The sequence below is a fragment of the Phalaenopsis equestris genome, unplaced genomic scaffold, assembly GCF_001263595.1.
Source record: "Phalaenopsis equestris unplaced genomic scaffold, ASM126359v1 Scaffold198000, whole genome shotgun sequence".
NCBI classification, from domain to species: Eukaryota; Viridiplantae; Streptophyta; class Magnoliopsida; order Asparagales; family Orchidaceae; genus Phalaenopsis; species Phalaenopsis equestris.
Window position 1 is genome coordinate 31,399 of NW_018217942.1, and position 24,630 is coordinate 56,028.

A 24,630-nucleotide genomic window follows, 5' to 3' on the forward strand; every position below is an offset into this window, starting at 1 on the left:
AATTGAATTGCTAAAATATGTTGTGAAACATATGATCCGGGAAATGGAGTATGAGTTCTACAACAGAGTGAGAATCACATTTAATTCTATGAAAGATTATTTTGCTCATGGAATTAAGTGCAAATAAATAGGGAAATATACATTGTTGGGTGTAGAATTTGAGATTTTAGGGTGACAGACTAAAATCCCCAATTTGATCTTAGTGTTTAAGAACTAAAGCGAGAGTTAGCCTTCAGGAGATGGGGAAGTGGGAGCTCTAGAGTGGGAGCCAGTATCCTCCTAGCCTAGCCACGGATTTAGGGACAAACCTGAGATTAGCCAATGATTTTATATAACACCGAATCAAGGTAGAGAATTAAAATTGCTCCTGTTTGGCACAATTAAACCATTTATCATTTATTTCATCTCATTTCACCAAAAACTCATTGTAGTGGGAAGGATGTTTTTTCATATTAGAAACTTCATCACATAAACATAAACATAGTTTAGAACTTCATCACATAAACATAGTTTAGTAGTTACTATTTTAAACTTTGCATTTAAATTTTGCTAGTAGTTAATAATCTAGTTCCAAACATTCAAAATTAGTTCAAAATTAGTGACAGTAATTTTGTTTTATTTTTTTGAATTTCCTAGTTAATTTATCACTTCAAAATTTAAACCTTCTTCGTGGGATCGATATTTGGGACTTAAATAGAAAGTCTTATATTACTTGATAACGATACGTATACTTGCGTAGAATCTCAACATTAAGTGTTTAACATTATTATTCATAAAATACCAAATCAAGTTTTTAGCATCGTTGTAAAGCGGAGTCAACTTTACAAATTTTACATAACTATATTTTTTGGGATCATGATGCTTTAAGGCAGAGTGTCTCAGAGGAGGCAACGCTGTGTCAAAGAAAAGTATGCTCCCCACGGTGAGGACCAAGTACATCGGTAACGGTTCTCTTCCTTTTATACTTCTTCGAGAAGTTTTCAGGAATGGCGCTAGGCGGTATCCTTGGACATGAATGTGACTTGACTGGTCGATGTCCTACAAATTTTAGAGTAATAGGGGTAGAATCTATGATGGTGGCAATGCTACCAGGATGTCTTCCAAGGCGGAATCTGACTAGAACAAGGTTTGGAGGTACTTCAACTGATCTCTGGAACTGACGGACAGATCTAGAATCCTTCAAGATTTTTTTTCTTTATCCTGAATGAAACTTCACATCCCACTCACTTGAGTAAAACAACGGCAATACACCCCTCCTTGGCAGCTAGTCTTTCAAACACTGTATGGACTTTTGTTATAGGAGTGGGCCTCTCCCTTTCCTTACAATGATCCTGTGGTGACGGCAAAGCAGCGGCAATCTTATAGATGCTCTCATCCCCAATGGTATCCATCAATGGATGAAACCTACTTCCTTGTAGGAGAGGAGCAACCTTAGGCAATCCAATTTCCTCCTGGTAGGGAATCTCATCAACATAGGCTATCTCTGTAGTCTGGGCCCTGGCGGCCCTCTAAATCTTCCGGTTTTGATTTCTTCTTTGTGACTTAGTCAACGGCTTAACTCCTGAACTGGAACTAATCTAAAATACCGATGACAATGCAGTGAATGGATCAAATGAATCCTCTTCAATCAAAAACTCTTTCCTTTAGCAAACGGTACATCAGGCATGGTAATTATGAATCCGGTAGCAGTAGGTGTAATGACTCTCGAGCGGACGGATAAGAGAATGACAGACTTAACGGGTGTTATGGTAGTAGCGATCTTTGCCTTCTTGTAAGAAGGGAAGTCCTAGGGACATTTCAAATCATACTTGGTAGACAGCTCTTGAACTTCTAGAGCAGCAACCTTCATGACGATGAAAAGGCCTTGTCAAGTACGACCTCAAATTTGTCAAATCCAGCTCCAAACTTGATCATTGGTGCAGTGTTGCAGGAGTCGTGACTAATAGGCAGGCTAAAAGAGAAAGTGAGAGTAGGGAACGCCGTCGTAGCAGCTTCAAAAAAAAAGTTTCGAGGGTTATAGTATTGGTCAACACTTTATAATTTTAGTACGAACACTAAAAATTAACGATGGTCATTCTGTGAACTGGGCACATCCTTTTATATTTCATTTTCAAAATTACTTTTTTATTTGTGATTATAGTGTTAAAGAGTTTTGATTAAAATTAATGAGGGTGAAGAGACGAAACATCTTGGCTCGATTTGCCAAAAAATCAAACCAAACCCAAAAGATACGAGGAAAAGGTAAATTTTAGGACCCCTTGTGGGACCAACTTCACAACGCACGTCAACCAAGTGAACAATATAATAAGTTCACTAACACATCTATTGGGGGTCCGACCCCACACAAAAAAAAGCCCTAAAGGACTCCTGAAACTCTCTATTTACAGATGGTTAAATAGACGGTCCTAAAATCGAGTTGACCGTACTTGCCCAAGAAAGAAATGAGCAAAGCATACTAATGGAAAAAGGGTAATCTGGCCCATGAGGGGCATGGACACATTACTGATGTATGAAAAAAAGACTTTCTTATCATAATGGAGAGAGAAATGAGTCCCCAGCGGAGTCGCCAAAAAATTGACGGTCACCTTTTTGGGAAAGAGATATTTGATTTAATATAATATAAAAGTAATATTTTAATTTTTAAAATATGAGACCGAACTGATCCTATATAGACAATAGTTTAAGTAAATGAGCACAACATTACATGTGACATACATATCCCGAGGAATAGACATATCACTTACTGGTGAGGCTTGATTAAATAAACTAAATGATTAGACATATCACCGACAAGTTCCCCCATCTAGTATGAAAAATTAGATATGATTTATTTTAGGTTGGGTTCTAAAGTTTCCTATAAGAGCAAGCCCCTATAACTAATTACATCTTAAATAATCGATGTCGCCTGAGAAAACTCTTGATTTATATCAGAAAATATTATCTTCAAAAATTTCAAAAGATAAGACTTTTCAAATGTAAGACAAAGGAGTGTCAAATGGGCAAGGCTCAAATTTGGAACAATTATTATGAAATCCAAAGGGAGAAAACTAGGGGATGTCACGGATCCTGAGGAGAACCTCAGTGACTTCCCAAGTTATCCTCTGGTTTGGCTTAAATTTTAAAGAGATATTATCAAATGTTTCATCCTGCCAATTATTATTCCTTAGGGCTTCAATTTGCATGACACAGTCATATAAATAACCTGGAACATTGATAGATTTATGTTGTGACGAACGACAACCTCAAAATCCTAAAATGAGTTAGAGCTTAAATTGCACAAAATGATTGTGCAAAGGCCTAAAGATGAGGTGATGATTTATGTTGCACTAGACAACTAACCTTGAAAACCTATGTTTTCTATTTAATTCTAAGGAAACATTGTTGTTGTAGGTCCACTTGTCGTGCTGCCCACAGTGCTAGCTCTAAGCTCCTCGTCGAAGTAGCAACCCTAATGTCTAAGTTTCAAAAGTTTTTAACAGGTATGTTCAAGTAACATGTTTCTTCAATCATTATGGGGGGTTAAAGTTGATTAGAGGGATGCCAGTTAGGATCCCAAGATTCCCTCGTTCTAGTACCACTATTTTCTCTTGAATTTACTTCAGTCTAAATGAGTTGCTGAACTCATTTAAACTTGGGGGATCTCGTTAGCAAGCATGGGTTACCTCATCCGAGGGACTCCTATGAACTCAAAATAACATATTATGGGATTTTTGTTTTGATTATTTTGTTTTAAAAATGTTGTTTAATTTAAAAAAAAAAATTTGTGTTTTGCAAATAAAGTAAATAAATGCAGATAGAAAAACGCTATAAAGTAAGGAAATAAAATTGCATTGCATAAAAAAAATGCATACCTGGGCCTCTACTACTGTTGCATGGTTAGCATCATAAAGCGTGGTATATTTGCAAGAAATTTAAATAAATTTTACAAAAGTAATCGAGAATGTCTGGTGCGAGAAAAAGTTAGAAAAAACTATTCATAACAAGACGCGAGTAAAAGAAAAAACCCGTAGTCACGTATGGAAGACCAGAGCTAGGTGTAAGACATTAGTAAAGATGCGGGCTCAGAGTTGGATTGTGTGCTTCCTAACCTTATGTAAAAGCTACCAACCCGACAATCTACAGAGGATAGCCCTAACCTCGATCCAAGTAATTAATAGCAAACCTTCATAAATTTTCATCTGAATTTAACTTTCATGCAGAAGAGGCTTTTGTTCAAAAAATTTTGTAGGGTGACGCAGTCCAGAGGTTAATTATTTTAATTGAGCTAGGACTACAAATAATCTAAGAGTATCGGGGCAAAACATCTCCTCATGATTTGTCAAATAGTATCATCAATCATTATCATTTCCTTTTATTAAATGTCTTTGAGGAAAGAGATACTATTCTAAAATCTCACATCGTATCCCTCATTTTAGCGCACATTAGCGTTATTATCATTGCCCTAGACACCTAAACCTCAGAATTACACAATTTCAATGATCTCTATGTGATAAAAACAAATATCCCCATTTGATCACAAGGATTTAAATACCTTAGAGAAAACTCAAATCCTTGAGCATTGGGTCAATTAATATAGGATAAGTAGTGTAGGGTATTTCTATTGATTTAGGTGAATTAACGGGTCCCAAGGCATAACTTGGTGGGTCCCTAAAGTTTTAATGGATAATTTTTTGGAACAAAGTATAATAAGTTCAATTGTCATTCAAAATATTTCAGAAAATCCAAAAGATCATAAAAATGTTCGAGGGATAACCCTAAACAATCTTTCAAAATCTTTTGAAACATTTCGAGTCCATTTGAACTTATTATATTGTTCAGTTAATCATCCAAAATTAAATTAAGTTTTAGTGGATTTAAATACCTTATTGCTTAGTGAACCTCTATATTTTAATTATCACAAGAACGAGGTAGACTGATAGTCACTTGTTGTTTTACTTAAGAGTTATGTGATTGGGTACCCTTAGGGCAAACTCAAGTCATTAAAGATCTTGTTCCCACCATTAAAGTTGGGCTTTAGTCTTCGAAGATCTTCATTAAATCAATCATACTCTTCTTCTCTAATCCTCATTAAATAAGTTTAAATATCAAGCCTAGCTCACTACCAAGCTCTTCAACTCAATCTCGAGGTAGATTTATAATAATCAAAAGTATTAAATTAAAGGGAATTCAAATCTCATTAAAGGATCATGGTATCATCTAATCACCAATTAGGGACTTCAAATAAGTGAATTTTTATCTTCTTATCTTAAGCCCACTACCCTAGTATCATCTAATTGAATTAACCTCCAAGTCATAATAATTTATAAAATTACAATTTTACCCTTATATTACAATTTTATAAAATTACAATTTTACCCTTATCATGGAATGAAGATAAATTGGTTTCTACCTCTTAACTCATTATGTTTCAAACATCCAGAAGGGTTTTATGATCAAAATTACCAATTTTACCCCTTTGACTTAACCTAAAATTTAATTAGAGCATCAAAATCTCAAAATTAAAATTTTGCTTCTTGGGCTCTCCACTTCATAACTCATTAAATAAAACTCTAATGAGTTTGAAATGTTTATGGTATCTCACTCACGGGTCAATTAAAATATCAAAGGAGAAATAATTACTTTTAAATTTTTATTTAATTTATATAATTATTTTAGCTCAAAAAAAGGATTTTCATTATTAATTTATTTAACTAATCAAATTAAACTTTCTGTTCATGGGAAGATTATTGGAGATTCACCTAGGCTAGAGGACCACTTAAACAAAATTTCATGCTTTTTCAAGATATATTTTAATTATTATAATTATTTATAGATTTTAGTGATTGATTAAATAAAAAATATAATTTAATTTACAAAATTACTTTTTATATTTTTATTAAATCTCCCTAAATCTAGGGAATTCAGAGAAACAAACTTTTCATTTCAAAAAAATTTAATTAATTTATTATTATTATTTAAATGGAAAATTAAGAAAAATACACTTTTAGCATTTAAAAACACATAACTAAATTACAAAAATTAGTAAAAATATTTTAAAGTGTCCCAAGTAGTCTGAGAACAATTAGGAACACTTTTCGGCATTTTCGTACTTCTGCAATTTTTAATTATTTTTAATTATTTTTAATTATTTTTAATTATTTTTAATTTAAAAAGTAGCTCAAAAATGAACAATTTATTTTAAAAAAAAATTTGATTTTTCTAAGTGCCCCTGATCACAAGGAATTCATAAAATAACTTTTCATAATTTTCCTAACTATAGTTTACTTATTACAATTACTTTAATGCAAAAATGTTATTTTATTTAAAAAATAAACTTTAGTAATCAAATTAACTCAAATAGGTTTCAAATTTCTACAGTGAGTCAAAGTGGTAATTATTTATAGTGTGGAACCAATTTTGTTAATTTTTAATAATATTTTTTATATAAATTTTTAAGAGATAAAATGACTTAATTAGCTATATTAATATACATAATTATTTAAACTTAATTTATATTTTTTCTAAAGTCCTCTGAACACACGGAACCTACTAAAACAAATCTCATATTTTTCTGATTAATATTTTGATTTATATAATTGATTTAATAAAAAATGGGCCAATATACTTGAAAATTAGAGTTTCAAAGCTAGAGGTGTCCTCTAACCTTGGAAAAATCATGAGACATCCTCAGTGTCATGGGGAATCAATGCCTAAAGTTTCATGCCATGGTGATTAATATTTACTTAATTAAAAATAAAATAGTCGAGTGAGTTTTTAATTAATCAAAATCATAAAAATATCAAATATTTTTTATTTTTATTCCACATTATTCTCCTCTATTCACTGAGCAAAAGAGTAATTTTATTTTATTTTTATGATTTTTGTACACCAAGTTATGAATTTTTGAATTTTTTGAATTAACTTAAATAAAAATACCCTATTTATCTACTTATCCATGCGATAGCCACCTCATCATATGCACCTCTGAAACCCCACGTGGCGTGCTCCCATTAGTTGTGCTTTCCACCTAGGCTTGCCATGCGGCCCGCGATTCACGAACACATCTTCTGTCCAACGCAATCTGAGTCGTCTAATAAGTACACGCGCGATCGGACGGTCCTCGACCATCGTCCACAACTGACCTAACTTGAGAACCATTCAACTTCTAGACCTAAGATCTCGCTTGATACTCAACCAAATCACATGGTGTTTGTTCCTACAACTTGATCTAGTCAAGGTGAACCTATCTATACGGTTACATGCATATGAAATAAACATTTTCTTCAAAATTGATGAAACCGAAGGGATTTTTGAGGTTTTTGTAATACCTTAGCCCAAGAGGTGAGGCCTCAATTGGGTGCTTGTAGAAGCTTTAGTTGAGTCTAATGAACCTCCTTGAAGTGTTCGTTTGAGCTGGTGTAAGGCATAAGTATGATTTTGATCATAGGGTGATGTGGCCTTGGTCTAAAGGTGAGTTAGAGGGCTCGACAGAGGGGGGTTTTGATGGGGAACTTCCTCATTGGTCTGGGGAAGCTCATGAGTGATTCAATTTGGAGTTGGGTGGAGTTTTGAGTGATGACAGAAAAGACCCTGAATTTTGAACTCAAAATTAAGCTTTGACATTGGGTTTCAATACGGAAAATGGTTGAATGATCTTAGAAAGTCTTGGAGAATCTCTGGTGAGAATTTGGCAGGGTCTTCCTAAAGAATTTGATCATCTTCTCTTTGGCAGTGAGAGGTGGCTTTTATAGCCATGGCCAATGGGGAGGGTGATCCTGACTGTTTATATGCAACAGTATAATAATGAAAATTTAATTATAATTTTCATATAATTTTCACTTATATTTTCTTACTTTGCAACAGAACCAAAAACTTTATCTTGAAGAAAATAAGATAGGATAGGTAATCAAACGATCAACTAACTGAAGAGTTACAGTCGTAGGTGAAATATCTCCTAAGCCAAACTTCCTGAAAATTGAAAACGACATAAGATTAATACTTGCTCCTAAATCATATAAAGCTTTTCCATAAAATTGTTCGCCAATAACACAAGGAATTATAAAACTTCCATGATCTTTAAGTTTTTCAGAAAGCTTTTTCTGAATTATAACGCTACACTCTTCACTGAGTGCAACAATCTCATTATCTACAAACTTCATTTTCTTATTAAGTATATCCATCATGAACTTCACATAGCTTGACATTTGTTCCAAAGCTTCAACAAATGGAATGTTTATCGTTAATTTCCTCAGTATTTCTAAAAATTTAGAAAATTGGTTATCTCTATTTTTTGCTTCAATCTTTGAGGAAATGGAGGTATCGGTCTTTCTACAGTGATTTTCATTGATGTAATAAGACATTCTGACTCAAAATGAAAATCTTCACCATATTTTTCATTGTCCACCTCATTTATTTCAACTTTAACTTTAACTTCCACTTCTTTTTGAACTCTGTTTTTCAATTCTTTTCCACTTCTCAGTTGAATAGCCTTAGTTTGGTTTTGTTCTGATCTTGAGGATTTACTTCAACATTACTAGGTAATGTTTCTGGAGGTCTATTGCTAAGTGTGGTAGCAATACATCCCAATTGATTTTCCATATTTCTAATTGTAGCTCTTTGACTTTGTAATTGACTTCCCATTTGCAACATCAATTCTTCCATTGATAACTTTTTCTCCTTACTTTGCAAATTATTAAATCCTGGGGGATAATAAGGTTTATAAGTTGGATTTCATTGATTGTTGGAGTTTCTCAATGGGTTCGCAGTGTTGTTTCCTTGGATTTGCAGCATTCAGCATTAGAGTTATTGTTACTCCATCTAAAATTTGGATGATTCTTCCAACTGGGATCATAATAATTGGCATAAGAATTATTAGAATGATTATTTATTGTATTTAAGGTCTCATAAGAAGATTGAGATTTTATCATCTGTCTCAACGAATTTCCCTCAAGCACAAGTGATGTTTGAGAATAATTCATTCCATATTGATCTATCTTCTTTGATATAGCAGTTATTTGCACAGCTAACATAGATATCACATTAGAATCATGAATAATAGCTACTCTCTTTAGATTTACCCTTTCAGAGGGTCATTGAAAATTATTAGTTGTCATCTCTTCAATTAATGAATATACTTCATCGAATGGTTTTCATATTAATGATCCACCAATCAACCCATTATAAAAAATTTGAATTATTAACCAATCTGGAAATGCATGGTATGGACACTTTCTAAGGAGATCTTTGAATCTTTCCCAAGCTTCATAAATTGATTCCCCTTCAAACTGGCAAAAAGATGTAATATCATTTCTAAGCTTAGCAGTTTTTGAGCAGTTTTTTATGTTGGAAAATATTTAGCAATTTTTTTTTGTGACAAATCTCCCCAAGTTCTGATAAATCCAGGTGTTAACGAGTTTAACCACATCTTAGCTTTATCCCTGGATGAAAAAGGAAAAAGTCAAAGTTTGATGGCATCATTTGACACTCCATCATATTTAAAAGTAGCACACAATTCTAAAAAACTAGCAAGGTGTAAATTAAGATCTTCAGTTGGTGTTCCCCCAAACTCATTATTTTGAACCATTTGGATAATAGCAGGTTTAAGCCCAAATGAATTGGCAGCTACAATAAGGCTTTGTATACTAAAATGAATTTCATCTGTTGTAGGATTAGCATAATCTCTTAAAGGTCTCTGATGATGTTCATTTTCATTTCCAGCATTACCCAAATTGCAAGCGATTTTGCTAATATTATCTATCTCTTTTTATTGTTTTCAAATTTTTTTAATAGTTCTTTCTAATTCAGAATCATAAGGTACTAAATTTTCAGATCTTACACTAGACATAAACAAATAAAATAAGTAATTGAAAATAAGCAAATACAATTAAATAAGAAAATGTTCAAGCTAAACTAGAAACACTCTTTTTTCTAGTTCTTTTTCTTAAATAAAAAAAATAAATTACTACTATTTTCCGTTACTTCCCCAGCAACGGCGCCAAAAACTTGATGCGGGCAGACTTAGTGTGTTAATTTTGCAACTATTTTTCAATATTACAAAATGCACACGATAGATATAATAATAAATATGTAATATAATCATAACAAAAATAACTTTAATAAAAATAATTTATCTTTAATACTCTTTTAAACTACCAAATTCCTTTTAAAAATAACACAAATATATTTATCACTCAAGTAATAAAGGGCTCTAGTGGAGTCTTAGATATCTATCCCACAGAGAGGTTGGAATTGTTATAGATAGTTCTTAAGATTATAAATATAATTTAAACTAAAAAAAAGGTAAAGTGTGAAGTTTGAATATTAACTACTAAAATGAATATTATGTAAAATGTAGTTGAAAGACAAAGTTAAATGAACCAAAAACTAAACTTTCAAAATAAAATTACGAAAAGGAAACGAAATTTTTGTTAAGGGAAAATTCAAATTTAAGAAAGCATCATTCTCCTTACAATGAACATATGGATTGTGAAGAAATTAAAATCATTTTGAAAATATATATATAAACTATTTTGTATCAAATGGGAGCAATCTTATTCTTTATTCTCTTTCTAACTGCTATAAAGAACATTGACTAATCCAGAGTTTGGTCCCTAATTCCGTGGTTAGGCTGGGAGGATACCAGCTGCCACTCCAGACACGTCTCCCTCCCCTGAGGGCTAACAATCTCGCATTAGTTTCAAATCAATTGGATCAAATTGGGGATTTTAATCTATCACTTTAAAATCTCCAATTTTGCATCCAACAAAGTATATTTTCCTATTTATTTGCACTTAATTCCATGGATGACATACTCTTCCATGAAATCAAATGGGATTCTCCTCATGTTGTAGAAATTATAGCCCTTTAATAACATATGTTTATCAACACATTTTAAAATTTCAATTGGCCAGATCAAAAAGTAAATCAAGATTGGAGCAAGATTGGAGTTCAAATCATCACATTCAAAACCGTAGAAAAAAAAAATCTATTATTCACAGAACCATATAAAGAAGAATACTCAGACTTCATGAGAAGAGAAGATATTTCAAAGTAGGGAGAAGGATAAAGAAGACTACTCAGAATTCATTAGAATAATATGACAAAACACGGATTTCATATATAAAAATAATTTTACAAAATAAAAGAAAGAAAAGACAACTTATCTCACAATCCTCACAATCCTTCCCAAGAATCCTTCCCAGGCAAATCCCTAAAAGTTCTTTCCAAGTCTTTCTTTCTTTACAAGCACACTCAATTCTCTCTTAGAAGTGTAATGAAGAAGAAATCTCTCATTTTCCCTCTCCTTTTACAGCCCTAGAAGAAAATCTCCAAGCCATTTACTTTCTCTCTCTATCTCTCCCTCTTACCTTTCACGCCACCCCCTTTTCACGTCACACACAAACTCCTTAAAGTCTTCTTCTTTTATTTTGGGTTGCCTCCTTTCGAAAAGAATTCAAATTTCCCTCCAAAAGTCAATTCTTTTGAATTCAAAAGATGTGTCATTTGATTCAAGAGACATATCCCTTCATAAAAGAATCTTCCAATATGTCTAGATGCATTGAATTACTCCAAATGGTGTTTGAAACAAGTGTCCCATTGAAAATTTGCACAAAATTCGACTTGAACTGCCTTAATCCGCAAAAAGTCGTCTCTGGCGCATCTGGCTCCATATCTGGCGCATCATGTGCCGATATCTGGTGCATCATGTGCCGAGGCTCTATCAAATGGCGCATCATGCGCCAAGTTGGCGCATCATGCGCCAGATTCCCAAAATTCGTTGTTTTGGCTCCAAATTTCATCCTTTTTGCTATTTTTGCTCTAAATGTCTAAAAATGTTATACCTATAACAAAAATATCCTTCTTTAAAGTGCAATATCACCAAAAATAGACATAAAATACATATTTAAAACATATTATTTTGATGTATCATTGGGTATATTATTTATATCATTCAAGGTTTTATACGATGATTAAGAATATACTATTTGTCCTAATGAATTTTCTTCTAACACCTGAGGCGTTTGAGAATTGTTCATTCTACATTGATCTATTTTCTTTGAAAGAGCGGCAATTTGAGAAACTATCATGGTTATTACATCATAATCATGAATACTAGCTACTTTTTTTGGATTCACCCGTTCAAAGGGTCATTCAAAATTATTAGTAGTCATCTCCTTTATTAAAGAATATGCCTCTTCAAAAGGATGATCCACAGCAGCGACACCAATAAATGATCTAAGAGATCCTACTAATCCATTATAAAATGTTTGAATTATTAACCAATCAGGTAAAGAGTGATGTGGATATTTTCTAAGGAGATCTTTAAATCTTTCCCAAGCTTCATATATTGATTCTCCTTCAAACTGATAAAAAGATGTAATATCGTTTCTAAGGTTAGCAATTTTTTATGGAGGGAAATATTTTAACAAAAATTTTTGTGATAATTCTCCCCAAGTTCTGATAGATCCAGGTGCTAACGAATTTAACCACGCCTTAGCTTTATTCCTTAGTGGAAAAGGAAAAAGTCTAAGTCTGGAGGCGTCATTCGACACTCCATCATATTTAAATGTAGCACATAATTCTAGAAAACTAGAAAGATGCAAATTAGGATCTTCATTCGGTGTCCCACCAAATTGATTATTTTGTACCATTTGGATAATATCATGTTTAAGTTTAAATGAATTAGCAGCTACATCAAGATTTTGAATAGTTAAGTGAACTTCATCTGATGTAGGGTTAGCATAATCTCTTAAAGGTCTAGTTTGATGTTCATTTTCTTTCCTTTGATTATTTAAAATGCTCGTCATTTTGTTCGACATTTTAAATTCTTTTGGTTACTTCTAAATTTTTTTAATAGTACGTTCTAACTCTAAATCGTAAGGCACTAAAGCTTCAGATCCAATACTACGAATGCAAAATCACACGAAACACTCTTTAAAGTAAGCACACACAATTGTAAATTAAGAAATAAAGATTTTCAAATACTACTAATTTTACTGTTACCGTATTTATACTTTCACCGGCAACGGTGCCAAAAACTTGATCGCCACTTTTTTATATGCTCGGTTTTATCAAGTTGATACCACTACTTGAAGATTTTAATCTCCGGCAACGGTACCAAAACTTGATGTGTATTTTCTATTTCTAATTAATTTTATATCTTTTAATTAGTCACAATTATATAAACGCAAGTATACGATACAGGGCACTAGTGGAGTCCTGGTAATCGATCCCACAGGAAAAGTTACAAAACTTTAAAACGTAAAACGTAGTACAGAAATCCAATATTCATATCACAATGCGCGTACTGTAAATATTAAAGCTGTTAAAGTGCAAAGATGGTTAAACATTTAAGTTTACTAAAGTTACTTTCTAAGCTTCTAAACAAAGTTATCTAACACAAAACTAAGTTTAGTATTGAAAGTTTCAAATATGGAAAAGGCGTCCTCCCCCCCTTACAATGATCCCCCTTACAATGATATTATGGTGAGTGAAAGATAAAAATTAGTGGAGACCTTGTATTGTGCCAAATAGAAGCATACATTTTCTTTACCCTCTTCCGAGTGCTATAAAAAATATTGGCTAATCCTAGGTTTAGTCCCTAAATTGGTGGTTAGGCTGGGAGAATACTGGCTCTCACTCCAGAGCTTCCACTTCCCTTCGCCTGAAGGCTAACCCTTGTTTTAGTTTCCAACCACTAGGACCAAATTGGGGATTTTAGTCTGTCACTCTAAAAGCTCTAATTCTACGCCCAATAAAATATAAATAAAATATATTTCCCTAATTTCCCTATTTATTTGCATTCAATCCCCGTGAACTTCACCATCAATGGAATTTGAATATGATCTTCACTTTTGTTATAGAATACATAGTCCTTCCGGATCGTATGTTTCACAACAAGTTTTAACAATTCAATTGACCAGATCAAAAAGTAAATGAGGCACAAAGTGTAAAATCATCACAACATTTTAGCATTAACTAGGCACATCCAATCTAAATCATCACTTTACCATACCTCGTTGTAAGTAGAAAGACAAAGAAATCTACTCATAATTCATAAGGAGATACGACAAAACAAGAATTTTATATATAAAAGCAACGTCATACAAACAATAAGAAGTAAGTACAACTTATCTCAATTTCTTCCCCAAGCAAATCCCATGAAGTTCCTGTGAATTATCTTCTCTCTTTACAACAACACTCAATTCCCTCTTTAGATAAGTAAGGAAGAAGCAATCTCTCACTCTCCTTCTCCTCCCACACTCCTTAAAGAGGAATCCTTCACAAGACTCTCACAACACTCTCCAGACAAGACAAAACACTCCTCATAAGACTCACACCAACCCTAGACTCTCACAACACTCTCTAAACACGACAAAACACTCCCCACAAGACTCACACCACCAAACTAGGGCGCCAAAAACACTTTAAATTCGTTTAGAACAAATTTCCCAAGAGATTCCTCAAGCAACCCTCCAAAATCCATCCAAATACATTGAATTCAGGCTCAAACCGACATCGGACGCCTTTGGCGCTGGATAGGGCGTCGTCGGCGCTGGATAGGGCGTCCTCGGCACTGGATCGAGCGTCGTCAGCGCCAGTAGGCAGATTTGTATAACTTGCCTCTTTTCGCTCCAAATTCGTTCCTTTTTGTTTTCTTGCTCCAAATGTCTTAAATCATCACACCTGCAACAAAACATAAAAAATACATTTCTTTAAAGTGCAATATCACAAAAAATGAATAAAAATACATATGAAAAATCCAACATATTTTTGGTGTGTCAATTAGTAAGATTCTTAATTAGTCTATAGATTTTCTTCCAACTGGCACAGAGGATTCTTTTATTCTCTCCCAACCACAAGAATCTGTTGAAGAGTCTTCCCAACTCCAACTGGATACCCTTATTCATTCTTGTCACTTGTAAAGTATAAAGTGGAATTAAATTTAGCACACTCATAAGAATGTGAGAATTTCTCCATAATACAGAAAAGTGTTAGACCAGCAATGTATGTGAGCTTTGATTTTCCCAATCACCTCATTAAATTGATTAGAGGCCCTCCCTATCATAGTTTAACACCAAGGTACTTCAGAGGGAATTCAGAGTAAGTGAAACTAGTATAGTTTTTTATCCGCATTTTGGTTTTTTATCCGCATTTTGGTCATAAGTGTTGTTATCCTAGCTATAAAAAAATTGACATTTGGCCTTGTTGAAGTCCATCCCAGAAAAATCTTGAAAATTAATAAGCAACTTGTATGTTCTCAAACAGTTCTATTGGTGGCATTAATAAAGAATATGGCATCATCTGCACATGCTAAGTGAGCAACAAGTAAATCAGCTTTGTGAGTATATATGAAGTGTCTATGCTTCATTTGGATCTCATTTATCTTCCTAGAGAAATAACCAAAAGCTAAGATGAAAAAAGTGGAAGAGAGGGGATCACCTTGTTTTATACCTTTAAATGATTTAAAATGTCCATATGTTTGTCTATTTAGAGGAATTGTATAGTAGTTCTCTCTGAGCCATTTTCATATCAAATTGCAGAATTCATCATTGAAACCCCTTTGCCTTCATAACTAAAAGTACAAAATTCCAATTGATTGTATCTTAGGCTTTTCTCATATCAAGTTTAATAATTAAAATGTCGCATCTATATTTTTTATTCAAATCCTCAATTAGTTCATGTGCCACGAGGATGTTATCTGCATTGCTTCTACCATTGATAAACGTTGCTTGATTTTTTAGAAATCAAATGAGGTAAATATGGTTGAATCCTTGTAACAATGATCTTGCTTATCACCTTAGAAATGGTTGTGGTTAAGTTGATAGGTCAAAAGTGATCCCACTTATCTGTGACTGCACTTTTAGAAATAAGTGTGTCAGTGGATGTAATGAAGCTTTTGAGAGATTCCTCACCCCTAGAGTAGCTTTGCATAGCTTCAACCAACTCCCCTTCAATAATGTCCCAACATTTTTTTGTGGAAGTTTGTTGTGAAGCCATCTAGTCCAGCAATTTTTTTTATTGTCTATGCTATTGACACATCTCATATCTCAACTTCACTTGTTATATTTGTTAAGTGGAGGTTCTCAATAATTTTCCTGCAGTCCTCAAAAACAACTATCACATTATCAAATCTCCTGAGCAAAAAGTTACCGAAAAAAAAAGATTGCATTAGAAGAGATGTCTTCTTGGTTGTTGAGCCAACTAACATCCTCCTTTTTAATTTTAAGTATAGCATTAGTCCACCTTTGTTTGATACAAGCATGGAAATAATGAAGTTCATGTCATGGAAGTGAACAGTAACTGCCTTTTGTTTTAGAAAATTCTCCTCCCACTTAATAGCTTCTAATAATTTCTTTTGAGCAGCTAAGAGTGTGTTCAACATCCTCCATCCTGGTTACTCTATGTTCCAAATGACAGAATTTTTCCTCAACCGTTTTCAACTTTAATTTGAGATCGCCAAATTTTTTCGAATTCCACACTTCTATTGTTCTTGCAAATTTCTTGTGTAAACTTCATATTGTATACCAAACATTGCCACTTTGAGTTCTATTCCATGCTCTTCTGATGCAATTCTGAAAGTCTTCATGATTCAACCAAGTATTAAAGTATCTAAAGGGACTTCTGATAGGTTTTTGCAGGGAGAAGATAGATAACAGTAGGACTGTGGCTGAGCCAATCTTGGATAAATGCTCGACTTCACTGAAATGAGGACAGCCACTTCAGGTTGGCCATTATTCGATCTAATCTTTCAAAAACTTTCCCTCTTTGGGAAGTGTAAGCAAGAACAGAAAATCCCTGACATCTTCTAATGCAACATTGAACTAATTGATAATGGTTGGGTTAATTTTTATGCCACCATGTTTCTCCTAGATGGATATCATATTAAAGTCTCCACCAGCAAACCAATGGACACATAAATTGGTGTCAAAGTCACAAATCACCCCATAACTCCTCCCTAGAGGTCTTAGAGCAGCCAGCATAGACGAAGGTGGACCAAGTGGTATTTTCATCAAAGTAAGCTCAGCATGTAGAAATTGGAAATTTTCTATCAAAATATAGACTAATCCCCAATTTTCCAAAATAACAAGATTTTTTATCGTAATTTTCTTTGTCGTGAAACATTCTCAGCTTCCTCAACACAAGTTTTTTATTTTTTGTAGGCTCTAGAATTGTTAAAACTCAAAATGTTGTGGATCCTTGTTAAGTTGTTGAGCCTATCAAGGGAGTATAGATCGCCAATTCCCCAGAATTCCATATCAATAGTTTAATCATTAAGAATGCACCTGCTCTACTCTAGTAAGACTAGGAGGAGTGAGGTCTCTCAACTGATTTGATGGTATATTGATGGTTTCCCCTTCCTGTAAAATAATGTTGTTGGGATTTAAATTTCTAAGTTCATGACTACCTTCAGTTTTCTTTCATCTAGTTTTTTTGGATAATTCATTCCTCCTCAAGCTCAAGTCTGACGGCTTTCAAATTTCCTTACATGTTATCTAATTCATGTTGTGTAATATGTAGGACTGGTGGATCAAGCATATGTATAACTCAATCCACGCTAACATGTAGATTACCACTCTCCTCTTCAGAAGTGTCAGGCATGACATTAATTCATCGGTCATTGCAACCAGGATCTCTTCTTGTTGTTCTCCTTCCCAACTCATCCCCTCCTTACCTTTCTGCTTTACATCTGCATTTGTATTCAGTTTTTGACCCACCTGTTCTTGCTCGGTTCCCAGCAAATCTCTAGCATTGATCAGCCGATTCATTTGTTGGGTTTCCACCTTAATAACCTCAATGTGTATGTTATTTTTGTTGAATGCAACCTATCCCTCTTCTTCCTCATCCTGGAAAACCCGAGTAGTCTGAATTATTCTTAATTCAGGGTGTGAAACATAGCATTTATCCAAAGGATTGCCAAACATTCTACATTTGCTGCAGTAATATATGCTTTGTTCCACCACCAATTGCTGCCAGTACCTGTTATGTGTGGAGTCAATCCAAATCTCCTCAGCCACTGGTTGAGTGATACCTCTTTTTATCAAAACCCAAGGAGCATAAGGTCAGATCAAATTGAATGTGGGAAGGTCTAATTTAAGTGGTCTGCCAAACATAGCCCAAACATAGACGAGGATTTGCTTGTTGAATAGATGCAACTTTGGACCCGGGAATTTAAACCACATGGGAACAATAGGTGGTTCAGATTGTGGATCAAAATCTGGTGACAATTTAAGAACCTTCATATACTTATTCTCAACGTTCAGTAGCATTTTTGGAAAATATCCGTGCCTATTCCTCTTCCATGCATGGGTGGACCATGATGTGCCTACCATAAAAGAGTCCTCTTCCCTGCAAGGTTCAACAGGCTTGGAAGTATCAGCATCTATAAGGAAAAGAGCTGGTTTCCCATTCTTCCGGTCAGCCGTGGGCGCAAAACTTTCATCTCCTTCTAAATAATCACCACCTTTTGTGGGAAAACCAAAGTAGTATATTGGGAGTGGGATGGTCGGAAACAAATTATGCAAAAAGAGAGCTTTTCCGTGATAAGGAAGCTACCATGCTGGTGGAACAGTAACCCGGGAAGCTCAGCGCCAATGGAACAATAAAACTTCAACACCATACCATAGAAAAGCACCTTGCAAGAAAACCATCTAAATATTATGCCATACTTCTGCACTACAACTGATAACTCTCACATTTTTCTTTTATTCACAATTAGAATTTTTTTTTTTCCAGGGAATTCCAATCTCATGATCTCGTTTTTTATTCAAATGCACGTTAGTTTCTATCAACAATTAGGTGGCCCGACTGATATATTTTTAGTTACATCAAGAATTGGAGTACATGTTAAGCCTAGCCTACTCGCTTATGTAAATATCCAAAATAATGCATAGTTAAAATGACCGAATTCACAAGATCACAGCATGATAAAATGCAATGCATATTATGTTCAACTAATAAATTTTATTGATAACAACATAATACAGAGGATTACATCTTATAACTGATAGAACATTCCTAAACCTCCAAATAATGCCAAAAAATAAAGCAAATGATTCTAAATAATGTCGTTATATAGCACTCCTCCCTCCAAAGTTATTGCATCAACAAAGAACAAATGCATGCACTAACAAAGTAAGAAAATGAAATAATAATGAAGCAAACTAAATAGACTTAATGCCAAAATGCAAATAGGCATAAATAGAACGGCTAAGACGATAACAGATGGAGGCTACAAAGCACAAAGCTTAGAAAACATAGCATAGTCAAAACAAAGCAACCTTTGTAAAGAAAAAAAGGCACCCCACATTTTTTAATTCAGCATTTCCATCAATGTAAGACTAATGCAAATAAATTTCTCACAAAGAAACTTAAAGAAAATAATCCAATCCATAGATAAAAAAAAGACTTTCCAACAGAGGCAATTCAACACTTATCCTTCTTCCTCATAGACCACCAGCTTAGGGTACTATAACGTCAATGGAAAAAAGCATTACTCAAACCAATGTGTAGACGAAAATTACTAAACATATCAGGTAATGAATTATAGAATTGGCTCACGTAATGATAATATTGTGGCCAAACTCTAGTAGGTAGTGCAAGTTTGCAACCAACCCCTCTTCCACTCATCACTATCTCCACTTAATTCAATTTAACCGAGTTTTGAGGCCCTCAAGGAGAACCTATCATCCTCTTAATTTCTCTCCATCGGATATTGGTACCTCCTCAGTTATGGGGTTGAGATCTCCTGGGGTGCTCGTGGCATCTCCTCCTCCTCGTGCTCCCTCCTACTAATGTTGTCTATGTCTAGGTACCATCAACAGAATCTTGTTTCCCGTGAGTACCGAATTTAGGTAGATGAGTTCTTCAAAGGTGCTCATATGGACCTCAGCCTGGACACAGGCCATGAATGAAGGAGGGCTAAGCAAGCCCCCTAGTTGTGGTAGGCTTGGTGGTGTGCAAGATGTTACTATAGATTGCCTTAGCAACTTCGAACATCATGTGCCTCTGGATGGTAAAGTTGAGAGTGGCACAAAACAAAGTTTTACAAAATAAAACATAAATTGAAGACTAAGACAAGATCAAAGGCAAAGCAAGGAAGAAGAACTCGTCATCCTTAAAGAATATGAAAAGGTTAACCCATCATCTTCAATCACTGTAAATTATTTATTTCTATTATATATCATTAGTCACATGATTATTATTACATTATTGCCACAGTTTGATAAACATTTTTGCATATATCAATGCATTCATCATCATCCAATTGAAATCTCATAGAGACACTTATTTCTTCATCAATGTTATAAAAATAGACACTTCATTCAGTGTTATGGGAGCAAGTGTTAGCCACACGTTAAAAGCTCTAAAATTAGCCTAAACAACATTGATACTGATTTTAGAGTTGTAAAACACTCGCCTTCTCTCGAGAGAATTAGATCAGGCAAATAATAGTCTCCACCATCAAAGAAAAGACTCCAACACAGTAATATCATCATATAAAAAAAAAATAAATAAAAATAAAAATAAAAATAAATTAATATCATAAAAATTATATTTTTGGAACTTAACGTACAGGATTGTGATCATATCACATTTCCAATTTTTGTTAGAAATTTTATTTAGGATTTCCAAAAGATTTTTTTTTTATTTGCATTAAAAGATTAGCTATCGCATCGCAGCATTAAGGTCAAATTATTAGTATCTGAATTGAAAAAAGGTTTACCAATAAGCATCATCATTAATCCTAGAAAAAGAGACTTGGAAAGAAAAGGCCGAAGGCAACGGGTAAAACAATAAAATCAATGCACCATATTAGAAACATAAGCATGATTAGAGGAACAACATATCAATGAAATAAAAGCCAAGAATGGATTTTCATTAATATTGAAATATGACACAAATACATACCTTAATGTACAACATAAAATGCTAATCAGAGTGGAACCCGCCACACCTCGGTCATTTTGTATACAAGGGAAACTTTCATGATAAAGATCTCTAGGAGACAACTAATTAAAAATGTGAGTTAGCCTTTTCTAATGGTTCGCCTCCTAGTTTTAGGCTTACAAGAATATCGTATGTTCTATCATCAGGCTCAAGTCCGATATCAAGCATTTCATCATGCAATCTGAAGGCCTCTTGGAAATTGCCTTCTCTAAAATATCGAGAGATAAGTATGTTGTAGACAAGAACATTAGGTCGCACACCTTCCTTATCCATATCGTGTAATATCTTGTAAGCATTTGCAAAATCTCCTTGATCACAAAAACCATGTGTCAATGCAGTGAAAGTGACAGAATCTGGGACATTACCACTTGTTAACATCTCAGAATACAAATTTGATGCAACAAGTAGATTACCAGCTTTCAGTGAGAAATCAATTAAGGTTGTATATGTGGCTGTATCACATGCAACTCCTTCTTCCTTCATTCTCCTAAGCAAACCGAACGAAGCATCCAAATTGTTCAATTTTTTATAACCATTCATAAGGCAATTATAGATGACAGCAGTTGGTACAAGGCCAGTTTTTGAAATCTCATCAAGAAGTGAGAGAGCACGTTCCATATTTCCCTCATTACAAAAACCAGCAATAAGAGCATTGTAGGCTGCAATATCACACTCAAGGTTTTTTCTTCTCATTTCAGTCAACAACTTCTGGGCAACATCAGTGCAACCACTTTTGCAGTACCCATCTATTAGACAAGTGTAGGTAATAACATTAGGAGGAATGCCATCAGCAAACATTTTATGAAAAAATGATGCTGCAATATTCATCATGCCTCTTCTGCAAAACCCATCAATGATACAATTGTAGGTTCTGCCGGTAGGGATGAACCCCTCCCCCCTAAACTTGCGCAGCAATTCAAATGCTTCAGACATTTGACCAGCTTTGCAGAGGCCATCTATAAATGCATGGTAGGTATGATCATTACAAGCAATGCCAGCCTCATGCATTTTGTTTAAGAGATCAAAGGCCCTAGCAAATTCCTCTTTTTTCATATACCCATCGATTAAAATTGTGTAAGTTCTGACATTATGTTTGATACCTTTCTCAAGCATTTGGGTAAACAACTTAGCTGCTGAAACCCATATCCCGTTGTTTGCAATGACCAAGAAGTAGATTATTGTAAGAAACAACAGTAGGCTCCACCCCTCTGTCCTCCATCTTAACCCAGAGAGCACAAGCTTCGTGAACCCTACCAGACTGAGATAACCAGTGAATAAGATCATTATAAGTGAACACATTTGCTATACCTGCAGCAACTGCCTCATCAAATAAACACAACGCCTCCTTAGATTTACCACTTTTTAAGAAGCCTTGTAACAAAGAATTTGTGATGAAAACATTAGGAACATTACCCATCTGCTTCATATCACAGTAAAGTTCATATGCCTTCTCAAGTTTTCCACTTTTAAAACAGCCCTCAATCAGAGTTGCATAAGTGACATTATTAGGGTCAATCCCCTCTTCACGAATAGTCAAAAGCAAACTAAGGCCACTGTCTAAATCTCCTTGAACACAGAATCCCCTCATCAGACTAGTAGCAACAATTATATTCCAAGGCAGGCCAGCACTAAGCATCTCATCTTTTAATCTTAATGCATCCACCATGTTCCCATCCTTCACACAAGCTCCAATCACAGTGATATACACAAATTCAGAAGGAACAAAACCCTTCAATTTCATCTCACTCATGAGCTCGCATGCCCTCTTTGAATGGGATTTTTTACAAACTGCCTGTATGATCTTGGTATAAGCACGTGCATCAGCCTTCAAACTCCTGTCAAACATATCCCGGAAGTATGCCTCAGCCTCATCTGGCTTCCCTTCTTTTATGCAAGCTTGCATCATGATGTCAAAAGTACAACAATCAAACTCCATTTCGAGAGCTAACATCTCCTGATAAAAATTACGAGCTCTGGAAAAATAATTAAGCCGCACTAAAGCGGCCAACAGATCATTTCTAGCCTTAACCCCTGGAAAGATCCCATCATGAACCATTTGGCTAAACGCTTCCACGGCATCGTTCACCCTCCCTGCATGGACATAGAAGAATAGCAGGATATCAAAGCTGCGAGGTTCAGAAACATGCCTTTTGGAAACATCGATAAGGGCGGCCACTACCGCAGAAGGGCTAGGGGTGGAAAAGGCTGAGAGTGACTTCCAAAGCAGCTCATTCGCGCTGCGGTTATTGCCGGAGCGAACAAGGATGTGTAGAAGGACGCAGAAGGAGTTCAATGCGAGGCTATCTAATTCCCGAAGCTGAATCCTTTTGAAGAAGCCCAACGCCGTGGAGGGTTTGTGTTGATACTTCAATAGGTAAGCGATTACCCTATCTTCTGCAAGCTGCTTCCGCGTCAGGAGATCGAAGAAGGGATCCAAGGAAGAGGGTGGCTCCGTGGCATCGGCCAGGGATGGAAGAAAGGATGATGAGTCCGAGAAGAGGCTTAGGGTTCTGAACGAGAGTTGACGCCATGGGGAGCGGACCAAGGAACTCATCACCCTGCCAAATTTTTAAACATAGGTATTTGATTTGTTTTGGCAAAAGAAACTTCAAACATATAGATGGAAGATTTAAACACACCGCACTTATGTATTTACATAACCTAATGTCCAATTTTTCAAAAATATCACTTTACATGAAAAAAAATCATTTCACTTTTTTTTTAAAGTAAAATGAACATATATTCCATATGATATGAAAAGCTTGAATGACATAAATATAGAATTCAAATTAAAAAATTTGATAGGTAAATACATATGAATTGAGTGATATGTATGTAAATGCCCTATCTAATAAACTTGGTGGTTGCAAGAAGGAAAATTATTAGCATGAATTTCAAAGTGATCAAACGATCTAGAATGAATGAGGTTAAATCCAATAATCTGATAGATTTAAAGGGATCGATAAGTCGATCGGCTGAAGATCAACCGGCCAAACTATGAAAAGCCGATCGGATTAAATTCTTCTCAATTATCGAATAATCTCCCTGACCGAAGACAACGACACTAATCGACTTAGGGTCAACTGACTACACTCGAAAGACGCTCGGATTGTCAGAGTCAAAGCCGATACTTGTGATGAATAAATCCACCCAACTCAGCTAAGTCGACCTATCCGAAGGTACACAGATCAGAAAACTTAGACATGTATAGTTGTCAACATTAGTCAATGTGAAAAAGTTTCTATGTCAGTTATGAGTACGAAAGGGTGTCAGAATCAATTATAGATCTAGAAAGATACCCATTTTAGTTATAGTTACGAAAAGGCCCCTAAAAGAGAAAAAATTTGATCTGTAACTCCCCAAAATAAGGGTCAATTCGAGGCAGCCGCAACTGATTAAAAAACAGTTGTGAAGCTACTGAAGAATAATCTAATATTCAAAATGTTACGGTAACCACTACAACTTTTTTTTTCTTTTGAAAAAGTCAAGCCGCAACTAGAAAATCGTCATCGTACCTAGTCAAGAGTGATGGGAAAATGCAAATTTCAGCGTCTGTTTTTTGAAAAAGCTGTCAAAACGTAGTTTACCCAAATAGATAAAGTTGTGATGTGGTGTCACACTGCCACCACGTTGTCGCCCCAAATGGACCCTAAATAATGGCAAATAAAGACTTGTAACTCCCCATTAAAGGGGGTAAAGATT

The 24,630-nt window shown here is 34.7% G+C and overlaps 1 protein-coding gene across 1 annotated transcript; it reads right to left on the bottom strand.

The window, feature by feature from the left end:
• Window positions 1-14,126: 14,126 nt before the first annotated feature.
• LOC110035514 (pentatricopeptide repeat-containing protein At3g54980, mitochondrial-like) lies at window positions 14,127-23,529 on the bottom strand. The gene is given in 3 exon segments (XM_020739741.1): window positions 14,127-14,664; window positions 20,890-22,068; window positions 22,070-23,529. Coding segments are annotated over 2 exon segments (2,487 nt in total). The 5' UTR covers window positions 23,483-23,529; the 3' UTR covers window positions 14,127-14,664; window positions 20,890-20,994.
• Between the last annotated feature and the right edge of the window lie 1,101 nt (window positions 23,530-24,630).